Source organism: Hibiscus syriacus, unplaced genomic scaffold, assembly GCF_006381635.1.
Source record: "Hibiscus syriacus cultivar Baekdansim isolate YM2019G1 unplaced genomic scaffold, ASM638163v2 tig00111505_pilon, whole genome shotgun sequence".
Lineage (NCBI taxonomy): Eukaryota > Viridiplantae > Streptophyta > Magnoliopsida > Malvales > Malvaceae > Hibiscus > Hibiscus syriacus.
This window is the reverse complement of record NW_024063108.1, coordinates 367098-383750: the sequence shown is the minus strand read 5'-3', so window position 1 is coordinate 383750 and position 16653 is coordinate 367098. Positions and strand designations below refer to the sequence as shown.

General features: G+C 34.4%; 1 protein-coding gene and 2 pseudogenes across 1 annotated transcript; 2 read left to right on the top strand and 1 right to left on the bottom strand.

Moving 5' to 3' along the window:
* Positions 1-2376: 2376 nt before the first annotated feature.
* On the top strand, positions 2377-2961 carry LOC120164107 (cysteine proteinase inhibitor B-like). The gene has a single exon (XM_039173862.1). It carries the CDS (start codon positions 2457-2459, stop codon positions 2859-2861), a length of 405 nt encoding a protein of 134 aa, XP_039029793.1. The 5' UTR covers positions 2377-2456; the 3' UTR covers positions 2862-2961.
* A 646-nt stretch (positions 2962-3607) lies between these two features.
* Positions 3608-6856, bottom strand: LOC120164136 (annotated as a pseudogene).
* Positions 6857-10546: 3690 nt separating this feature from the next.
* Positions 10547-14257, top strand: LOC120164106 (annotated as a pseudogene).
* The last annotated feature ends 2396 nt before the right edge of the window (positions 14258-16653 follow it).

Here is a 16653-nt window from a genome sequence, read left to right as displayed (position 1 = left end):
CAAGTTCAAGTAATGATGTGGTCTTATGGTAATGGAGGTAATGTACTTTTGGTTTTAGGGTTTTATCATGATTAATCTAGATCGACGCACACATAAATTTTACGGGTGAATTTTTCAACAATATTTTTTTTACATTTATAAAGATTCAAACTCAATACCTACTAAGTTTTGTAAGGGTATTATTTTGAAAAAAATGATTAAATTTAACTCTGTAGAAAAAAAATTGTATATCCATTATTTTTTAAAAAATAAATTAAAATTTTAAATCCTCATTCTTAAATTTTTGGATCCGCCACTAAATATCATATATCATTCTTGGCTAACACATGCATGTGCTAAACTTAAATTTGAATTGGTTATGGTATGAACATAACGCACATGCATATTAGGATGTAACATTGGGTATAAAGAAATATTATCTTTATATTACACCGAAAATATTATAATTTTTTTAAATATTTATTCTATATAGTTCCTTAACTTTAAATAAAAATAAAGACAAATATTACTTGTAAATAAAGAAAAAAAAAAGAAAAGTATATTAATTTTAAAAGTAAAGAACTCTAAAATACAGTGTCTTGATAATTGGTTTTGAAAACTTACTAATTAAGTGACCAAGACGAATAAAATTTAAATATCTGAAAGTTGAGAGAAACACGTTAAAAATTGGGTGGTTAAACATGTAATTTATTCTTATATTATTAAGGTATTTAAATAATTATCCGTTATTAGAATAATGATTATTATATAATACTCCCTATGCCCCCATTAAATTTGTCACTTCTGTGTTTTAAAATTGTCCTATTCAAGTTGTCCATTTGAAAAAAAATCAACAACTTTTACTAGACACATTTTTCTTTCTATCATTTTCTTAGTTTCTCGACAAAATAAAATTTAACTTTTATAGGATAAATTGTCATTTTAATTTTTTTTACAACACATCTCTTACACAAACCTTTTCTTCCTAAAATAATTTGAAATTCAACAATGGACAATATAAATGGGACGAGAGCAGTAGTAAAAATGTCGTCTGAAATCATTATTTCATAATCGTGATATTAAGAAGGGTAAAGTATTCAGATGTTCCTCGGACTATATGATGTTGTTTTGTTAAGTTATTTGACTATCAATAATTACAAAATGGTCATTTGACTATTCTTCATGTTCCATTAAAAAATGACGGCAATCCGAGTTGAATATTAATCATATAATCTATTGTATGAGATATGATAAAATTATATGATAAAATCTGATCCCAAAATCTCAAACGACTATCATATCTCAGACAATAGATTAACATCTAACTTAGAATGTCATTAAGTTTTTAACGAAAAAGACGAGTTTGAAAAATAATAAATAATTGGATGATTTTATAGTATAAGGACTATTATATAACTTTTAATAGTCGGGGGACTCAGTAAAAAGTGTCATACAATCGAAAGACTATTATCTATTTTACCCTAATAATAATGATTATAATTCATAATAGCACTAATTATTTTTTATAATCGCAATAGATATAATGTAAACGAAAATACAAGTATAATTATATTTATTATTGTATATAAATGCAGCCACTTGTCAATTTATCCATGCAGCTGTCCTCCCTTACGAAAATGAAAATCCTTATCAGCATTTCAACAATACCCAAAACGATAAGCAAGGATGGATTGAGGGAATATTTAATTTTTTTTATTAATTTTTTTATTGATTATTTGATTTTTATATCTTTAATATAAATTTTTAAATTTACACCTCTAACATAAATTTTTGTTGCCACCATCAGAATCGACATCCCCCATCATCACGTCTTTCTTTTCCATCAACCACCGGTTTATACGGTTCATACGGTTCACAACAGTGACGGAGTCATGGTTTGGTTAAGTTGGACACTTTTTCACCTTGAAATCTATTTTTTTTTTCCGATTATTTACTTATTTTATTGATAGTGTCTACCTTAAAACATGAGTTTTTTTATTAGTTAATTATTCGGATGTTGCCTACCCTGAAATTTTATTTATACTCGTCCCATTTAAAAAATTTATGTTATTAACATATTTGTGTCCATTCTAAAAAATATTTGTGCATCCGCTACTGATTAACAACATATTACCATTAAATAGGATGATTACAACATAATCTACATACGGTAATCGGTGTCATCTCCCTCTCAATAACCAAAAACATGCAGGGTCACGTTGATGCTCGTGTCTTGTCTTCCCCGGTTTGCTTGTTCCGTCCATCGATTCATTTAATCGCCTTAAATTGCGTGTCGAATGCTCGAAACAGTGTGCCCACTCGTGAACTTGACCCATCACTCCACTTGTCTTTCTTTCTCAGTTTTTGTTGCCTATATATATATATATATATATATATAATATAAACCAAAACAACCCTACTACTTCACAACCATATCATTGAGAGTAGCACTAGGACTAGGAGCACAGGTTAGAGATATGGCCAAAGCTGGGGTGATCATTCTTCTCTCGTTGTTGTTGTTGGTGATAACAGTGTCGACGTTCACGGTGGTTGAAGGGTTGGGAGGTCGAACACCGATAAACGACGTGAAGAACAACAAGGAGGTCCAAGAGCTCGGGAGGTTCTCGGTGGAAGAGTATAACAGGCGGAGGCAAGGGCGGTTACGTCATAACGGTGGTGGTTCGTCGTCGTCGTCGTCAACAGCGGCATTGGTTTTTTCTCAAGTGGTGGAGGCTGAGAAGCAGGTGGTTTCCGGGATCAAGTATTATCTCAAGATTAAAGCCATGCAGGGTGGACTAACCAAGACCTTTGAATCGGTGGTTTTGGTTAAACCTTGGGCTAAATCCAAGGATTTGCTCAACTTTTCCCCTTCTAAACAATAAAAATGAGTCATTTCCCATGTTTGTTTGTGTTTTGAGGGCCTAAGAGCGCGTAATCTTAATCAATAAAGAGATTAATAAGAAAGGTAAACTACAATTCGTATCTAAACTATTTCGTAATATCAGTTTTTGGTCTATTTTAATATCTAAATTTTTGATTTTTTTTCTTCAAAATCATGCATAAGTTTAGTTTTTATTTTATTTTAATAGTACGCTGTTAGAAATTTAACGCATTTAGTACCTAAATTATTAGTTTGGTTTGTTTTAATTTTAAACGGATACTAAAATAGAATAAAAATTAAAGTTTTTAACGGTATGATATTAAAATTGAAACGAATGGAACAAAAATAAAAGTTTTTAACGGTACGATATTAAAAATGAAACAAAAGCTATAATTTAGGTATATTTTTTAAAAAATTAAAAATTTAGGTATTAAAATGAACTAAAATTGATAGTTTAAGTATTAAATGTGTAATTTTCCTAATAAGAAATATGATACAATACTCATTTAGTACCTAAACTATCAATTTTGATCCATTTTAATATCTAAATTTTTAATTTTTTCAAAACCTAACGTTAAATTTGAACATGATACTAAATAAATAAAAACTAAAGTTTTTAGCGATATGGTACTAAAAATGAAACCTAAACTTAGATATGGTTTTGAAAAAAATTAAAAGTTTAGGTAATAAAACGGACTAAAACTGATAGTTAAGGCATTAAACACGAAATATAACCTAACAATAAATATGGTGATTAACTTTTTTTTTATACCAGAAATTCTGGGTTTATGAGAAAATACAGCATGAAGTCAAAGGACAAAACTTTAACATAATGTAAACATTCTTGAGAATCCAAAAACACCATCTTTTTATTAGATGAACTAGAAGAATATCATCATCATGCATGGCTTAATCATGCCTTGATCATAGGGGCAGGCCGGTCCTGTTTTGTTGAATTCGATTGCTCTAACTTGGTCATCTTTGCAAATATGTTGCCATAGAATTGTGCATCCTTCTTGTTGTACTCCCTCATCTTCTCCTTCAGGACTCGGTACTCCATCTTCAGATCCCTGGTATCAACAAAAAAAACATAAATTTAACAAGTTAAAATGGCATTAGAGGTCCTGTATTTCAAAAAATTTACTTTAGAGAAGAAAATCAACGTAGTCCTCGTATTATTTTTTCTTTCAATGGGATCCTTTAACACCTAACACTGCCGTTTAACTAACGCTTTTCGTTGTTTCACCGTTACAGTCAAACGAATGTTACGGTGTTGACACAACAATTCACTATACTGATACGACGGTCCACGATATTGACATGGCAGTCCACGGTGGTTGATAACATGACATATAATATAATAACTGTACTAAAACAACTTACTGATGAATGCATTATACCTGTTATTAGGGTCCATTTCCAGGGCTTTTTTACATCCGCCTCTGCCAGATCCAGATCAACAAGTTGAATATATGCTTCAGCTCTCCTGTATAGGGCTTTAACGTTCCTACTTTCAAGCTCCAACACCTATAAAAGCACACATGCACATGCTTGATTTACATTCTCTCATCAAGACGAGATTTACGTGCAGGGATGGACCGAGGGAGCAGCCGCACCCTATAAAAATTTTTAATATAATTTCTCAAGTTTGCATCTCCTGACGTAAATTACTGTGTTCGTCCCTGTCTATGTGGCATTAAAGCTATTACCTTGGTACATAGCTCCTCAGTCTGCTTGTACTCTTTGAGTTTCAATTGGCAAGCTGCATTGTTGAGATTGCAAGTCACTTTCAGCAACTTGCATTGCTGCTGCTCCTCATGGCCGATAGAATAGTCATTCTCTATGTACCTAATAGCTTGAAACCGTCGAATCTTTTAAGTAAAAACAGTCAAGAATTTGTATAAATATGGGGTGTAAATAAATAGAGCTTGAACGAATAAGGTTATGCTCGTGTTCGTTTATTTATTTTTGAAGGTGTTCATGTTCGTTCATGTTTGTTTAATTTTTTAGCATCGTGTTCGTTTATTTAATTTTGAAGTTGTTCGTATTCTTTTATTTAACATTCGTAAACGTGTCAGTTTAATATTAGTGAACATGTCCGTTTAAATGTTAGCGAACATTTTCGTTTATAACGTTCGCGAACATGTTCGTTTAAAATAAAATGGAAAATAGAGAGATGGAAAAGGTTTTCTTTGTGTTACAATAGGAAAAATGGTAAAACTACACAACTAGTTCTTAAACTTCATAGGATTCATAGTTTAAACTCCAAATTTCATCATATATTCAATTTAGTATGTATCTTCACTAATATTCAAAATATAAAAAAAATAAAACGAGCTTCTAAACGTGTTTGTTCGTGAACATAAACGAACCGAACATATTTCTGTTCATGTTCGCTCGTTTATTAAGTGACAAAAGTTTTATTCATACTCATTTATTTAGCTACATAAATGAACATTATACAAACGGTTCACGAACAGTTCACCGAACGCTCTGTTCATTTACACCCCTATATAATTGATAAAGTTGATGGTGAACTACACAATTAGTGCTTAAACTTCTTAGAGTTCATAATTTAAACTCAAAATTTCATCATATATTCAATTTAGTATGTACCTTCACTAATATTCAAAATATAAAAAAAAAACGAGCTTGTTCGTGAACAAAAACAAACCGAACACATCTTGTGTTCGTTCATTTGTTAAATGAACATAAAAGTTTTGTTCATACTCATTTATTTAACTACATAAACGAACATTATACGAACAATTCATCGAACCCTCTGTTCATTTACACCCTTATAAATGATAAAGTTGATGGTGCATAAGTTTACCTTCTCATATCTGTTTGATGCTCTCTCGTAGTAACCAGTCTTGAACAATGCATTACCTTCTTCTTTCTTCTTCATTGCAGCTTCAATCTTTTCTGGTGCATTCATTTCCCAAGATTCTTTCTCCTGCAATCATTCATTGTTAACATATTAAGCACCTGAATCCGAGGAGAGTATGGGAGCAGTCGCTCTCGTAAAAATTTCATATTATCATATATTTTCTATTTATAATCTGTTTTAACCCCTAAAATTCTAGAAGTTCGTTCCCCAATATGAAATTCTGGGTCCATCCCTGAGGTAACAGGTGAATGTATATACTGACCTTCACAAATGAGACCAACTCAACCTCATAATACACAGTTGAGTTTGCCGGAACGACGGCCAACTCCTTCTGTGATTCCGATGAACCAAAAGTGTATTCGGGCCGAATGGCGATGAGTGCATGCTCTCCTTTCTTCATGGTACTCACAGTTTTTTCAAGACCGTCAACTACTTGTCCTGCAACAAATTTTATCCATGTTAGAAAAAATCAAACAACTTCATGCAAAGCTAAGTGCCTATGGAATGGCATCTAATTGAACCAAATAAGGATGACAACACAATTGTCACCTTCATCAACTTTGAACTCAAAGGGCTCCTCATCATGACCCTTCTTCACAAAGATCTTCCCATCCTCCAGCTTCCCGATTAATTTCACTAACAAAGAGTACAAATAAGAGTGATAAGTATGTTCAGACAACTATCCGAAAAGAGATCACAAGATGTAATGAAATATCGAATTCCATAGCGAGCTTACCTTGGACGACTGTTCCATTAGTTGGACGATCATAACCCTCTCCCTCCTTCATGATCTTCTTCTTGATCTTATTGTCCTTTGTGATATGGACAACGGTCTTCCAAGAAACCAACTCGAGAGTGATATGGAGCGTAGTATTCGGAGGAACAGCACCTTCACTGTCCGATGACGACCTACCGTCCTCACCGAATGCATCTAAATGCAAAAAAGGAGTCATTTGGGGTTTCATGGTGTTCCATATACAAACCTATAAAAACATAAAGGATTTGAACTTACACCGCGGCCTCACTGTCAACAGAACTTTCTCCCCTTTCTTCATCGTTTTTACGGCCTTGGCGAAGGCAGGGCAGAAATAGCCTGCACGGTACATAGTCCAACATCATATATTTAACCATTCAGAGTACATTCACATATAGTAGAGAGTGATCATGCTTACCATCTCCTACAGCGAACTCCACCCCTTCTGATTTCGAAACCGGTGTACCATCTTCTAAACAAACTTCATACTTAACTGTCATAAGCACAACGAAACCGCTGTAAGCATGCGGTAGCATAAGGTTTTGAATGACAATCAGAGCAAGAGGAAATGAATCCTGATATACCGAATACTTAATCCAAATCTTTCGGGTTCTGCCGTTTCTCCCCCTCGACAAGTATTTTCTTCAAGATTCCTCCATCTTTGCATATGTCCTTGACACTAGTCCAAGAAAGCAACTCCACATCAAATTGAAGTGTTGAATTAGGAGGAATAGTCGGAGGCGATCCAGAATCACCATACGACAACTCGGGTGGTATCGTGAAAACGGCATTTTCACCCTTCTTCATGGTTTTGATACCTTCATCCCAGCCCTTGATTACCTGCCCTGAAAATCACGAAGATAAACAAGCTAGCATATCCGGTTCATTCCTATTACAGATACTCCACATATCGTTTCGTTCAACTAGCTAATTATATAGTCTGTGATTCTTCATTTTCCAACATAAAATTGTGTCCAACACATATCCGAACTCGGGTATGAGGCGTGATGATCCTCCGAATATCGGAAAACTTAGAACATATTAAGCATACTTGTACCAGGCACATAATCCATATCCATCCGACTTTCATGTCCGAATCCATATAACACAGGGCTACATAATCTCTCTTCTCAATGCATCAAAGAAAATCATCGGTACCAAACTTCAATATGATTTTACAAGGCTCCAATTGAACAAAGCTTCAAGCTTTGGATCAGAGCATATCTAAATGCGTTGTACAAATCTTTACATTTTACAAGGTCACTGAATCATGCAAAACTGATCTTTTCGATCAACGACCTTTTGAATGTTACAAAACAGTCATTAAACTTTCTAAACAGTTACAAAATGGTCTCCTCCAAGGTTAAAATAGCAAAAATTTCTGATAAGTTTAAGGACTATTCTGTAATAGTTCAATAAACTCGATAAATTTCAATGACCATTTTGTAACTGTTTGAGAATTTAAATGACTATTTTGTAAACAAATTTCTTTGAAAACAAAATTTATAAAATATTCCACAAATCATCCAATTTTTCTTTATGATCACAAATTTCATCACTTGGTTAAGTTCACCAGTAAAATCTGGAGAAAGTATATAAATGGTCCCGACTATTGGATGGTGTTTTGGTAAGTCTCTCGACTATTAAAAGTTATAAAATAATCATCTAACTATAGAGTATTATTCTGTTAACTCATCGACTGTTAAAAGTTACAAAATGGTCACTTGACTATTCATAATATTCTAAACTCATCCTTTCATATTAAAAATTGACGACAGTTTGAGTTAAATATTACCTTGTCGACCCCAGAATTTCAAACAACTATCATATCTCAATCGATCATGTTAACTTTCAATTTAGACGAGAGTCAGTTTTTTTAAAGGGAAATGACAACTTTGAAACATAATAAATAGTTAGATAATCATTTTATAAATTTTAATAATCGAAAAATTCTATAAAACAAAACTATAGTTAAAAGACCATTTTATAAATTTTAATAATTGAAGGACTTAATAAAATAATATTCTATAGTCTTCGGAGTACCATCCGTATACTTTACCTAAAATCTACCGCATCAAAGGTAAATTGGATAAATTAGATTCATTTACCTACGCCAAGATTGAATTTGAAAGGAGTTCCCCTATCCTGGCTGGAATCAAACTTGGTTCCATCAATCAAACTTCCAGTATAATGCACTGCAAGCGAAATGAAACCAATCCAATCACTCAAAAACCCCCAAACAAATCAATAGAACACCGAACAAAGAAGAATCCATCATTACCTTCAACTTCGTCACCGATGTCGGGAGTCTCCCACCCTTCACCTTCCCTGACCACCTTCTTCTTCATGCCATCTTTCCCAATACACCTCTCCTCGCCGGCTTTGGTGATGGGGTTAACTGGGTCACCCTTTGTGGCTTCTTCCATGTTGATTGCTTTTGGGTGATCGGCGTTTTCTTTCACCGGAAAATGCTCGGAGATTGGTTTTGCAGAAGAGATCGGATTCTATGGGAATATAACGGATTGAAGATAGTTCCGTAACGTTCCCTCCTCTTTTCTAGCGTCTGGCATTGTCGTTCCAGTTTGAGATCTTCGCGCTTCACATTTGGGGGTAAAGTACACAATAGGCCACTAACCTACATCAATATAATCTTTTGCGTCAATACACTTTTAAATATTACAAAATAATTATTAAATTTTCTGAATTGCTGTAATAATGTCTCTTTGATGTTGTAAATATTGATAAATTTAAAAATATTTTATAATAGTTAGATAAATTTTATAATTTTATCAATTTTGATTTTTTTAATAATTCTTATTTAAGAGAGGAGAATTTTTTTTTTGATCCTAATAAATATTGAATCCACGAGTTAAAGGAAACGTAAGATGTTAACTGAGAAATTCTAATCACATGCTCTAAAAATTAATATTTTTTTTTGAAAAATTATCGTAAAAGATGATTTGAAGGTAAAGTAAGTTTTGAGGATTAAAAGTATTTAAAGAAGGGAGTTCATAAGCGATTACTATGAAAAGCTATTTCAAGTGGTAAAATAGCGTCTAATCAATCAATTAATGCATTACATTAATATTTCGTCACCCCCAGTAACGAATTTTAACAGTGAGTAGGGATGACAACGGTTAAATTATTGTTAGGTTTTTGGTCAACTCGATGTGATATAAAAATATGTATCTTTCACTCGGATTCAAATCCAATCCGAAAGTTATGTATCTTTCTTTCGATCTTATTCGATTCAAAAAATATATATCCTCTATCTAACTCTGATCTGACCTGAAAAATATATATCATTCACGTGACTTTACCCTAACCCGAATTTTTAAAATATAAATCTAATTTCACCCTTTATTAAATAATGACTTAATTAAAATAGTAATATTTTTTAAAATAAATTATATTATTATCTTCAAGTTGGGTCGGATTAGTATTTTTTTCACCTTTCACCCTCCATCCAAACCTGACACGACCCGAATTCATTTTTTCTAAAAATTTGACCTTATTGTATTGGGTTGGATCAAAATCCGTCAATTTTGATTTAAATTGTCATCCCTAACAATGAGAGATCGATTTATTATAAATCGATAAATATTAATGACTAAATTATTAATTTTAAAACAACAGTTAAATAAAAATGTATTCAAATATAAGTGATCATTTATATAATTTATCCTAACTTTAAAAGTTAAAATTGGTAGTGCAATTTAATCCAGAAGTATTCAGACGTGTCGTTAGAAGAATGGAAAGCGCAGAGCCTTCCGTTATTACAAACATTCGCTTATAAATAGTAAATACTCAGTCTTGAAGATGAATTTCACTGATCACTTTCTCTTTCAATAAAACCAATAAAGTTTTCGCTTTTCGTCTCTATCGGTGACCCCTTTCACCCCGATATAGCTTTGGGGTCGCCTGGAATCGTATAATAAGTAAAAAAAATCGTATAAAATTCGAAACGGTTATTCATTCTCTATATTATTAATCGAATCTGGTAAAAAAAAATTTGTTTTTTTTTTCAGTTTTTTTGAAATAATTTTCAACCATGCCGGAAATGGCGAACAACGATCCCGAAGGGGTCGACGCCGTTAGAATGACGTGGAACGTCTGGCCGCGTACTAAACTCGAGGCGAGTGCCTGCGTGATTCCGTTGGCCGTTGCCATTGCTCCTATACGCACGCATCCGGACATTCCGACGCTCCATTACGCGCCCCTGCGGTGCAAGTCGTGTGCGGCGGCCCTCAACGCGTTCGCCCGCGTCGATTTCGCCGCTAAGATCTGGATATGCCCGTTCTGTTACCAGCGCAACCATTTCCCGCCGCACTACGCGATGATCTCCGAGACGAACCTGCCTTGCGAGCTCTACCCGCAGTTCACCACCGTGCAATACTTGCTCCAGCCGACTCCCGATCCGAACAACCCTTCCGCTCCTCCTCAGTTGCCGCCCGTGTTCGTGTTCGTGTTGGACACGTGCATGATCGAGGAGGAGCTCGGTTTTGTTAAACTGGCGATGAAGCAGGCTCTCGGGTTGTTGCCAGAACACGCGCTTGTCGGGTTCGTTTCGTATGGGACTCAAGCGCATGTACATGAATTGGGATTCTCCGATATATCAAAGGTCTATGTTTTCAGAGGTAATAAGGAGATTTCCAAGGAGCAAGTGTTGGAACAGTTGGGCCTTGGTGTTGCCGGGCGGCGGACAGCTGCCGGATTTCCGAAAGGCATGCAAAATGGGTACTCAAATTCGGGCATTAACCGGTTTGTATTGCCTGCTTCTGATTGCGAATTCACGCTCAACTCGGTGCGTTTTATAAATTTCTGGTGGGAAACTTAATTTTGAAATATTTGACCTTTTTTATGTTTATCAAGTGTTTGGTTGATTTTAATGTAGATGTTGGATGAGCTGCAAACGGATCAGTGGCCTGTACAACTGGGTAATCGGGTATCGAGGTGTACCGGAGTCTCCTTAAGTGTTGCGTCGGGATTGTTTGGAGCCTGCACGCCTGGAACTGGAGCTAGGATTATTGCTTTGGTTGGTGGTCCATGCACCGAAGGGCCGGGGACGGTAATGCCATTAAATTCTTTGTTTAGCTGTCTGATTCTTTCTGGTTATCGATTGTTCGGTTTCTGCAGATTGTTTCGAAGGACTTGTCGGAACCTGTACGTTTACATAAAGATCTCGATAAGGATGCTGCACCATATTTTCGGAAAGCAGTCAGATTTTACGACAGTCTTGCGAAACAGCTTGTCAACCAGGGTCATGTACTAGACCTTTTGCATCTGCACTTGATCAGGTTTGTTTTGTGCCATCTGTCTGGTTGTTTAATTTGTTTTTAGATCCCTTTTTGTTCATAAAACAGTAGCTATGCCGATCTAGGTCGATCCCTCCGATGATTCGTATCTGTTCTTTATGTTGTAATCTTCGTATCGTCTCAGGTTGGGGTTGCTGAAATGAAAGTTGCAGTTGAAAGAACATGTGGGCTTGTTGTTCTAGCTGAAAGTTTCGGTCATTCTGTTTTTAAAGGCTCTTTCAGGTGTATGTTCAAGGATGGAGAACAATCTCTTGGCCTATGTTTTAAGTTAGTTCTTCTTCTTCTTCTTCTTCAACCTTTTAACTTCACTTCTTTCATAAATGTTAGCTCTTTCATGTGTATGTTCTTGTTGTCCTTTTCGTATTTGTTTGAGGTCTAAATTTTCGAACCATTCGATTCCTGATAAGCTCATTTTCCCCTTCCTTTCCAGTGGCATGCTTGAGGTCAACTGTTCAAAGGACATCAAAATTCAAGGGGTCATTGGACCTTGCACATCTTTGGAGAAGGTTGGACCATTTCATCATTTTACAGAAGGCTATATTTACGAGTATTTATCGGGATTTAAGCTGATTACTATGAGTGTTGCAGACAGGAACTAATGTCTCTGACACGACCATCGGGGAGGGGAACACTACGAAATGGAAAATGTGTGGCCTCAACAGGAGTACGTGCTTGTCGGTCTTGTTCGATATTTTGGCAACTGAGCGACCGAATGATCCAGGAGCTGCAAATTCACAGCTCTATTTGCAGTTTCTTACAAGGTTTGCAGCATGGACTACTCAAAAGGGTCCTCTTTATTTCCCTTAAAATATGATTGTGATCTCATGTATCTTAATTGCAGTTATCAAGACCCCCAAGGTAAAACAATGCTTCGTGTTACGACTGTGACGAGACGATGGGTGGAAAGTGCAGTCGGTAAAGAGGTCGGTTTAAATTCTCTCAATCTGTGTCTTGGTTAATCTATTCTAACTGCGAATAATGTGTCCTATATAGGAATTAGTAAAGGGTTTTGATCAAGAGACGGCAGCTGTCGTAATGGCGAGAATAACTTCTCTGAAGATGGAGATGGAGGTAATTTAAACTTCTATTCCGTTATGCACCAGTTGTTATATTTCTTTCTCGAGTCCACTTTCGATCTATAGTTTCTTTAGGTAACTATCACTTTTTTTCCATTTAGAAGGGGTTTGATGCTACACGGTGGTTAGATCGCAATCTCATTCGACTTTGTTCGAAATTCGGAGAATATAGGAAGGATGATCCATCATCTTTTACATTAAACTCTTCTTTCTCTTTGTTTCCTCAATTCATGTTTAACTTGCGGCGCTCACAGTTTATACAGGTAACTGCAACATGTGTTACCAGAATCAGCCGGAACATCAGGTATGCTGAAGCCGTAGTAGCACGGTTTTGTTGTTTCTTTAAGCCTGGAAGTATGTTATGTATTTGTTATTTTGGTTTCAGTGATTCGTTTAGCTCAAGTCTGAACATATGTTCGGCTCCGGTCGCAATCATATATCAGTAGTTTAGAATGTTCTTAAGCTGCAATTTGCAACTGATTTCTAGGTTCTCAGTTTATGGTTTTGATGTGTAAAGCTTATTTCTTTTGACAGGCATTTGCACAGCTTTTGCAAGCACCACACGTAGACGCCGAAATGATTATTCAGGAACGCTTCCCCGTCCCTAGATTGGTTGTATGTGATCAGCATGGATCCCAGGTGGTACATTTCGTGATCAGAACCATGTTCATAATGTAACAATTGCAGTCTGTCAGCACTTAAAGTTTCATGGTTCGGCTGAGTTGAGCCTTGTTGAATCCCTCAAATCGGGTCCCCGAAAACATAGGGCCATGATGGCGGTATTGCCATTTTGGGGGTCCATGCATGGCCTTCCGCACGTCGTCTACCAAGTCGAAAACCGTCCCTCCCTGTCCGGTTTTCCGATACTTACCATAGCCAATTCATCAGTCCTAGATTGCTTCTTTTAAGGGCTCATTTTGGTTCCTTGTGCAGGCAAGGTTTTTGTTAGCAAAGTTGAACCCATCAGCAACATACTGTAATCCCATCGACATGGCTACCGGATCAGACGTAATCTTCACCGACGACGTAAGCCTACAAATCTTCTTTGAGCACCTCCAGAAGTTGGCCGTGCAATCTTGACCGTAGAAAACAGTTGAAAGACGTAGCAATTCGGTACCGGAATTCCCGCCAGCGCGAGTTCTTATCCTGTCTTACCTCCTCCATTCCATTTGGTCCTTTTCCTTCCCATCAGTTCTACGAATGAGAGGCCGGGTACCCCACAACAACACTTGAAAAGTAAGGATAGCACCATTCATCGGACGAGTTCCGTGAAGGCGTCGGCACGGAAACGACGAATGCCATCGGATCGGGGACCAATTAGGAACATATGTGAAGGAATATAAGTTCTAGGATCCTGATCGCAGCCTGTGTTGTAATTTGAGTTTCAGTTCATAAGGGTTAAGAGTTGTAATTCAAAGCAATCCCAAGTTATATATATGATCATATGCTTGTTCTATCCCATTCTTTTTTTAATTTAATTTTATTTATTTAGAAAGTTTCACTTATATTTATACAAAAAGAGAAAAAAAAAATTTAAACTGATAAATTAAATCAATTATATTTTCGAAGAAATTGAACCAATTTCTTAAATATTGAAGAAATTGATAGGATTTGGGAGAGGGGTTTCGGGATTTTATGCACCAAATTGATAAGATTTTTAAATATTGAAGATTTATTAAATTATAGAGTAAAGAACGCAAATGATCATTCGACTATAGAATATTATTTTATTAAATCCATCGACTATTAAAAATTATAAAATAGTCTTTTAATTATGGAGTGTTGTTTTGTTGAGTCCATCGACTATTAAAAGTTACAAAATGATAACTCGACTGTTCGTTATGTACCAAACTCATCTTTTTTCGTTAAATTAGCAATTTTTTTAAATTGGACGTTAATATGATAACTGAGATATGATGGTCGTTTAAGATTTTGGGATCAAATTTTATCATATCACAGTCAACAAATTAATGTTCCACTCAGAATATTGTCTATTTCAACGGAAAATGACGAGTTTGAAATATAATGAATAGTCATATGATCATTTTGTTACTTTTAATAGTCGAGAGACTCAATAAAGCAACACTCTATAGTTAAAGGATCATATTATAACTTTTAATAGTCGAGAGGCTTAATATAATAATACCCTATAATTGAGGGTTCATTTGCGTTGTTTACCCTAAATTATTTTGAATTAGAAGCAATTTGAAATAATGCGTAAGCTTAAAGACTAAAAATATTATCATACTATTTCACACCACTATTTTCGTTAAGGCTTAATGTCGCAAACGTCTTTCGGTTGGGCCCCGAAATTGGGCTTCGACTTGAAAAATGTGGATTGGAGTCGCCACCGATCATTTATTTAAAAATAAATGGGTTGATCGGATACCCTATTTCTTACCTGATCTGCGTCTTACCAGAAATATGTCGGGTTCGGGAGTCGGTTACGGTCAAGGAAGGATTAGCACCCTTAAACCGCCCTTTCGGTACTACGTAATTTCCAGTTGTCTTAATTAAGAAAAATAACAAGTTAAATTAAAAGGTAAAGTTTCGATCCTAATTACTTACCCTTGATTGATTTGAAAAAAAATCGAGAAATGTGTTAGATAAACAAGGTAAAGAAAACAAATAAGATACAAGGGAAAAATAAAATAAATAAAATAAGTAAGTAAGATAAGAAAAAATAGTAAAGTAATAATTATATATAGTAATATTTGAAAAAAGGAAAAAATATAAATATATATATATATATCAAAGTATTAATAAAATAAATAAGCTATATATGTACACCAAATACTTAAAAATAGAAAAGCTACCCTCCCAATTCACCGAAAATGGGGGGCTCTAGTAAGAAATAAGACAAAAAAATGGGCCCTCTAGGTTAGTAGTATATAATATAATGTTTAATAATGATAATGATAAAGACACAAGGTTTTTTAAAAAAAATAATAATATAATAATAATGAATAAAAAAACGAAAATAATAAAAAATAATATAAATATATAAAGTTATAAGATATATTACATAAATAAAGAAATAATCAAATAAAAATAATTAAGAATATATATATATTTAATAATATGTATATAAATAAACTATTAAAAGTATAAAAAATATATACGACTAGATAAAGATAATTTAATATATATATAGTAACATTAGACTTATAAGTAAAATATTAAAGAAATATATATATAATAATAATAATAAAATATAGTAAAAAATCAAATGAAAATAATTTAATATATATATACATATAATAATAATAACATGAATAATAAAAATAAATGAATAAAATATCCATATAATAAATAAAGGGACTAATATAGATTTTTAAAAAGCTCTTTCCCTCCTTTAACCGAAAATCAAACCGGTTTTTAAAAATAAGCCTCGGGGTAGATCTAGGTTCGAAACTTCGAAACCCCACCCATTTTGGTCATCGGCGCAACCCACGTTTTGGGTTATTCGAACCAAATCTAAAAAAAATAACGTGCACATGCAAAAGAAAGAAAAAAGAAAATGCTACCTTTTATTTCTTTTTCGAATCTTTTACAATAGCTTTGCCTTTGTATCTTCCCGTGCTTTCCTCTATGTTTTGTGTATCAATCGTGTCTTACAATAGTGAGTTACAATGGCTATTTATAGTGTTTGTGGATCCTATCTTTAGAAGTTTAAATCATAGTAGAACTCTATCTTATTTTTTGAATCCTAGCAAAATTCTATCATATTTTTAGGAGTTTGAATTCTAGTAGGATGA